Source organism: Melanerpes formicivorus, unplaced genomic scaffold (assembly GCF_026170545.1).
Source record: "Melanerpes formicivorus ecotype bairdi unplaced genomic scaffold, bMelFor1.0.p_v2 SCAF_14, whole genome shotgun sequence".
Taxonomy (NCBI): Eukaryota; Metazoa; Chordata; class Aves; order Piciformes; family Picidae; genus Melanerpes; species Melanerpes formicivorus.
This window is the reverse complement of record NW_027142366.1, coordinates 784810-791607: the sequence shown is the minus strand read 5'-3', so window position 1 is coordinate 791607 and position 6798 is coordinate 784810. Positions and strand designations below refer to the sequence as shown.

General features: G+C 67.8%; 1 protein-coding gene across 1 annotated transcript; it reads left to right on the top strand.

Moving 5' to 3' along the window:
- The first annotated feature begins 3075 nt into the window (after positions 1 to 3075).
- Positions 3076 to 6679, top strand: GNG13 (G protein subunit gamma 13). Its single transcript, XM_068146515.1, has 3 exons — positions 3076 to 3217; positions 4124 to 4246; positions 6123 to 6679. Exons 2-3 carry the CDS (start codon positions 4149 to 4151, stop codon positions 6226 to 6228), a joined length of 204 nt encoding a protein of 67 aa, XP_068002616.1. The 5' UTR covers positions 3076 to 3217; positions 4124 to 4148; the 3' UTR covers positions 6229 to 6679.
- Positions 6680 to 6798: the final 119 nt, after the last annotated feature.

Genomic DNA, 6798 nt, shown 5'->3' with positions numbered 1-6798 from the left:
TTCAGTGTCCCAGCCCCAGGGTGAGACTGGATCTGTGCCATGAGAGGGGTGGGGAGGGAGCCCCTACCCCTGGGGCCGGGGGTGAAGGACAGGACCCCCCCAGCCCTGCTGCCTCTGCCTGTGTCCTGCTGCCTCTGCCTGTGTCCTGCTTCCCACCCTCAGCTGAGTGACCTGGGACGGTGCTGAACCACTTCTGCCAAGGACAGCAATTAACCTCCTCCCTGAGCTGCTCCCTTTGGAGCCTGCAGCAGAGCACAGAGCCCCCGGAGAGAGCCACAAATAGCAGCGGCGCCGAGGGCAGCCCTCTGCTGCCCGGGGAAGGCTCTGCAGGGGCTGGGGGCTCCTGGGCAGCACAGCAGCAGCTCCTGGGTCACACAGCATCCCTTCCACAGCGTTCCAGCAGGGGGGAGGCACCGCCGGAGATCATCCGCTCCTTGCTCTGCTGCAGGCTCTCAGCCCCAGGGCTCTCAGCCTCTGCTCCTCCCGGAGCTGCTCCAGGCCCCTCTGCAGCCTCCCCCTGCCTCTCCCCAGCAGTTCTCTGTCTCTCCTGACCTGGGGAGCCCAGAGCTGGGCACAGTCCTGCAGCTGCAGCCTCCCCCTGGCAGAGCAGAGGAGCAGAAGCTGCCTCAGCCTGCTGGCCACACTCCACCCCCCCACCCCCCCAGGGCTCCACTGCCCTCCCTGAGCAGGAGGGCACCTTGCTGCCTCCTGGGGAGCTTCTTGCCCCCCAGCACTCCCAGCTCCTTCTCCCCAGAGCTGCTCCCCAGCTCCACTGCTTCAGGAGGTTGTCTCTCCCCAGGGGCAGGACCCTGTCCTTGGGGGTCCCTTCTGCTCCCCTCTCCAGCCTGCCCAGCTGCCCCTGACTGGCAGCACAGCCTGGCAAGCTCCCCCCAGCCGAGTTCATCATCCCTGCCTCACCTTCCCTGCCTGGGGAGCTCCTCTTGCCCCCTTGTTGGACAGCAGTGAGGAGGAGGAGGAGGAGGCAGGGACAGGCAGGAGTGGTGCTCCTCCTGCTGCCCCCCCAGCCCCAAAGAGCCTCTTTTAATAACTGGGCTAAGCAGGGCCCAGCCCCAGCTGGCTCCTGGTGCCAGAGGAACAGATGGCAGCAGCCATTAATATTGCAGACCTGCAGGGGGTCCTCACTCTTTAATCTCCCAAGCTGGGGGGGGGCTGAGGCAGACCCTGACAGCTGCCAGGGCCAGCTCCATCCTCAGCCCCCCAAGGCTTCACACCACCCCAGTATGGAGGGAGAGGGAAGGGACCCCTGGGGGTCAGCCAGCCTGAGCCCTGCTCCAGCAGGGCACCCACAGCACAATGCCCAGGGGCACAGTGCCCAGGGGGGGTTGGAAGCCCTCCAGAGGAGACTCCACAACCTCTCTGGGCAGCCTGCCCCAGGCCTCCAGCAGCCTCACACCAAAGAAGTTTGGTAGCTGTCATCTTGGACCTCCTTGGGCATGGCCAGCACCAAAGACCTCACCAGCAGCAGCTGCTGCCTGCAGGAGCAAGGGGCTGGATGGAGCCCACCTCCCATCCAGGACTGCTGTTGATGGTGGCTCCTGCTGCTGGCCCCACTCAGGCTCCTGCTGCTGGCCCCACTCAGGCTCCTGCTGCTGGCCCCACTCAGGCCCCACTCAGGCTCTGCTGCTGGCCCCACTCAGGCCTCACTCAGGCTCCTGCTGCTGGCCCCACTCAGGCTCCTGCTGCTGGCCCCACTCAGGCCCTGCTGCTGGCCCCACTCAGGCTCTGCTCCTGGCCCCACTCAGGCTCTGCTGCTGGCAGAAAGTCCTCAGCCCATCCCCAGTGTCACCTCCTGGCCACCCCCAGCCTTGCCTGCAGTGTGGCTGATGTCAGGCAGGATGTGGTCAGCCTTGGGTATCTCTGAGCCCCCTCCCAGGAGCTGGTGGCTTTTGGAGCAGGGGCAGCATGTCCTGAGCTGTGCCCCCCCAGAGCAGCCCCAGGGGTCTTTGCAGCCCAGCAGTGGTGAGACTGTGGCAGTGCCCCCACGGGTGGGGCAGGGCTGGACCAGCCTCAGGCTGTGGCTGCAGGGGGCTCAGGGCTTGGCCACGAAGAGCTCCATTGATCCCTGGCCAAGAGCCAGGTTCCAGCATCCTCCCCTGGAGAAGGAGGGAGGAACAGTGGCTCCAGGAGGCTGCTGGGGAGGCTCTTACGGAAATTGATCACCTGAGGAGGCCAAGGGCTGGCAGAGGAGCCCAGCTCAGCACCATCCTGCTCTCAGCATCTGCTTGGTACAGAGGCTGGTGGAGCTTTGCCTGTGCCCAGGTCGATGCTGTGGGGCCTCAGCCTCCTGCAGGGGAGAGATGGGGCTGGTGCTGTGATGCTCTGGAGGCTTCCTGGGAGAGCCATCCCCTAGCTCCATCAGCTGGAGCTGTGTCCCCTGGATGCCTCCAGCTGCAGCACCCAGAGAGCAGGGCCAGAGAGGGGCAGTGGAGCTGGGGAAGGGTCTGGAGAGCAGGGCTGGGGAGGAGCAGCTGAGGGAGATCTCACTGCTCTGTACAGCTCCCTGAGAGGAGGCTGGAGCCAGGTGGGGGTTGTCCTGAATCAGCCTTCACCCCTCCCTCTCAGTCACTCCCCATGGCTGTGCCACTGCTCTCTGCCCCTCCTGCCCTCCACCTGCTGCATCCCAGTCCCCAACTGCTCACCTTTTGCCTTCAGCTTTTCTCTTGTCCCCCTTTTCTTAACTAACTTCCCAGGTGCCCTCTCCCCTCCTCCACTGCCTTCCTTCCCCGGCCAGCAGGGAGGAACCTGAGCAAGTCAGGGGGCGGCAGGGCTGCAGGCAGGGCTGCAGGCAGGGACACCGTCAGGGATGCAGGCAGCAGCAAGGACCTCCCTGGAGGGCTGCTGTGTCCCACTACATGTTCCCGCCCCACCCTACCCCCAGCTTGGGGCCCCGGGGCCGCCGCCGTGCCCCCGTTCCGGCAGCCGCGGGTACCAGGACGCTGCCTCCATCCCGGGCGCTCAGCGGAGCCAAGTCCCGGGGGAGCGGCGGGGGGTGGGGGTGGGCAGGACGCTCCCATTATCCGGCTCCGGCTGTGCTGGAGGCAGCTGGAGCAGCCCTGCATTAATAGATTAGAGAGAGGATTTGGGCTGGGCACCGGCGGGGGCAGAGCTGGCAGCGTGGGCAAGGCCAGGGACGCTCGCTCCGGCGCCGCGCAGGGACGCAGCCAGCGGCTCCGGGCTGACACCGGCCCCGGCAGAGGTAAGCAGAAGGCTCAGCCACGGTGCTGGGGTGCTGCTGGGATGGCCGGGGCGGGCACGGGGGTGCTGCCCCTTCTCTGCCTCCTGAAGAGCCCCCAGCAGGCAGCAGAGCCCGAGTGAGGCCGGGCTGGGGGGCAGGGGGTGCTGGGGGCTGGTCCTTCTCCTGAGGCTGGTTGGGGTTCCAGGGGCTGCTCTGGGGGGGAGCTGGCCTGGGGCAGCCCAAGCTGTGCTCCGTGGGGCTGGTTCTGTGCCTCCCCCAGCCCTTGCCCTGGGGTGCAGGATGGGACCTGTGGACAGCCTTGGGTTCAGCCAGCCCAGGTGCAAGGTGCTGCTGCTGGCTGCTGCCCTCTGCCTGCCGCAGGGCCTGGGGCCAGGGGAAGGTTCCTCTGTGAGGCAGCACAGGGAGCTGGGTGCTCACAAAAGGCCTCATGGCTTGGCTGCTGTGCCTCAGTTTCCCCACTGCTGGGGCAGGCAGGGGCAGGGATGTTTGTCTGGCTCCCCAGGCCCATGGGAGCCACTTCCAGAGCTCTGCCCAGCCTAAAATCCCTCCTGGCCCCAACTCGTGGCCAGGCAGAAGGATGGACACCTTCCCATGCCCCACACTGCCTCTGCCTGCTCTGTGCCTCGCCCCATCCAAATTGCAGTCAAATGTGGCCAGGTCCTTGGGTTTTGCATGCCCCAGGGGCACAGCACAGCACAACCCCCCCGTGCCCAGCTGGCCCCACAGCCTGCAGGTAAGGGCAGACTGCCTCGGGAGAGCAGCCCCAAGAGCTCCAGGAGCTGCCCCACAGCGAGGATGGAAACCTCCCTGGCAGCATGGGGGCCTGCTGGCCCCACCCTGGAGGAGCCTCTCCTTGGGGGTGCAGAGCTGTGCAGGGCCAGGTGGCAGCAATGTCCTCCTCTGCAGCCCCCCCGAGCTCCCAGCTGCTGCCATGGACGAGTGGGACCTGCCCCAGTGGAAGAAGGAGGTGGAGAGCCTGAAGTACCAACTGGCCTACAAGAGGGAGATGTCCTCCAAGACAATCCCTGAGTGAGTGGCTGCCCACCCTGTGCCCACCCTGCCCCTACCCTGCCCCCCTGCCCCCACCCAGCTCCCACCCTGCCCCCACCCTGCTCCCCACCCATCTTGCTCCCATCCAGCTCCCACCCTGCCCCCACCCCTGCCCCCCCATGAGCAGAGCCTGGGGTCTCTCCCCCCCAGCCAGAGCCAGCACCCTCCCCCAGGTCACTCCCAAAGCAGGGAGGAATTCCTGACCTCTTTTCTGGCTCTTCAAAGCCTTGTGGCAGAGACTCCCCCAGAGCTGCTGCCCCCAGAGCTGCTGCCCCCAGAGCTGCTGCCCCCAGAGCCACCCCCCCTGCAAAGCCCCCTCCCCACGCCCCTGTGCCAGCTCCTGTCCAGCCACTCCAGCTGCAGTGGTCTCCTGGACAGGCAGCAGCCATGAGACCTCCCCTGCCAGCTGGGTGCCCCCTGAGCCCCCCAGGCTCATCGAGGTGAATGTGCAGGACCCTCCATGCAGAGCTGGAGAGGCCTCAGCCTGCAGAACAAAGCCTGGGGCAGGAGCTTCCCCTCCTTGGCTTGTACCTCACAGAGTGAGGGGCAGCCAGGAGGGGCTTGGGACCCCCCAGCAGCGACCCCAGCCTCTGCCCCCAGTGCTCTCTTGGCAAAGGGGGCAAAAAAAAGAGCAACTTGAGCAAATCAATGTTAAAAGGTCACCCAGGGGCCACCCAGGGGCCAGCAGAGCAGGGCAGCCACAAACATGGGGGACAAGAGGCTCTGGGTGACCCTGGGCTGTGCTCCAAAGCTCAGCTGGCTGCAGGGCTGCTCAGGCTGCACCCCAACTTCCCTGCCCACCAGCACAGGCTGCACCCCAGCACCCACTTAGGGCTGAGACCACCTCCCCTCTGTCACCTGCCCAGAGCTGGAGGCACCCTCTCCCTCTGTCACCTACCTGGGACCACTTATGGCCACCCTGTCCCTTTGCCACCCACCCATCGCTGCCTTGTAGAGCAGGCTGCACCCCAGAGCAGGCTGCACCCCAGAGCAGGCTGCACCCCAGCACTGCTGCACCCCAGCACTGCTGCACCCCAGAGCAGGCTGCTCCCCAGCACTGCTGCACCCCAGCACTGCTGCTCCCCAGAGCAGGCTGCTCCCCAGCACTGCTGCACCCCAGAGCAGGCTGCACCCCAGAGCAGGCTGCACCCCAGCACTGCTGCACCCCAGAGCAGGCTGCACCCCAGAGCAGGCTGCTCCCCAGCACTGCTGCACCCCAGAGCAGGCTGCACCCCAGCACTGCTGCACCCCAGAGCAGGCTGCTCCCCAGCATTGCTCCCACTGGAGCAGCTCCCCCCAGCCCTCCCCATTCTGCTCCTGCACAGCCCCTGCCCTGTGTCCCTTGCTCCGTGCCCCTCAGAGGGGATGACACAATGGAGGAGGCTGAGGGGAGACCTCACTGTGCTCCCTGAGGGGAGGCTGCAGTGAGGGGAGGTTGGCAGTGAAGCTGGGCAGGGTCTGCAGGGGGCTGGGGAGGAGCAGCTGGGGGAGCTGGGGGGGTGCAGGCTGGGGGAGACCTCCTTGCTCCCTGCAGCTCCCTGAGGGGAGGCTGGAGCCGGGGGGGGTGGGCTCTGCTCCCCACTGTTTGTGAGAGCAGCTGGCCTCAAACTGTGCCAGGGGAGGGCCGGGTTGGGCATTAGGAACAATTCCTTTGGTGCCAGAGGCTGCCCGGGGGGGTGGTGGAGGTGTCCCAGAGCCCTGTGGCCATGGCCCCTGGGGCCAGGGGTTGTGGCCAGGGTGGTGCTGGGCTGGGGCTGGGTGGTCCTGGAGGTCTTTCCCCACCCAAACAACTCTGACTCTGCAAAGCGCTTTCGGCACCCCCGCGGCTGGGGCTGTGCCCACCCCTCCCCCCCAGGTTCGTCAAGTGGATCGAGGACGGAATCCCCGAGGATCCCTTCCTGAACCCGGAGCTGATGAAGAACAATCCCTGGGTGGAGAAAGGCAAATGCAGCATCCTGTGAGGGCTCAGCACCGCGCTCAGCACCGCGCTCAGCACCGCGCTCAGCACCGCCGCCTCTGCCCCCCGAGCTGAACGCTCATTCGTAGTAGTTGGCTTCCCACGGAGCGTCTGAACCCAGCCCCTGCCGCCCCCAGCCCCTGCCGCCCCCAGCCCCTGCTGCCCCCCGGCCCCTGCCACCCCCAGCCCCTGCTGCCCCCCCGGCCCCTGCTGCCCCCAGCCCCTGCTGCCCCCCGGCCCCTGCTGCCCCCAGCCCCTGCTGCCCCCCGGCCCCTGCCGCCCCCCCGGCCCCTGCCGCCCCCAGCCCCTGCTGCCCCCCCGGCCCCTGCCGCCCCCCCGGCCCCTGCTGCCCCCCGGCCCCTGCTGCCCCCAGCCCCTGCTGCCCCCCGGCCCCTGCTGCCCCCAGCCCCTGCTGCCCCCAGCCCCTGCTGCCCCCCGGCCCCTGCTGCCCCCCGGCCCCTGCCGCCCCCCGGCCCCTGCTGCCCCCAGCCCCTGCTGCCCCCCGGCCCCTGCTGCCCCCCCGGCCCCTGCCGCCCCCCCCGGCCCCTGCTGCCCCCCGGCCCCTGCTGCCCCC

Excerpts from the sequence above, each read along its gene's own strand:
- GNG13 (XM_068146515.1), top strand. The coding sequence starts at position 4,149 with ATGGACGAGTGGGACCTGCCCCAGTGGAAGAAGGAGGTGGAGAGCCTG. Across the intron at positions 4,247-6,122 it reads TCCTCCAAGACAATCCCTGA|GTTCGTCAAGTGGATCGAGG; the intron begins GTGAGTGGCTGC and ends CCTCCCCCCCAG.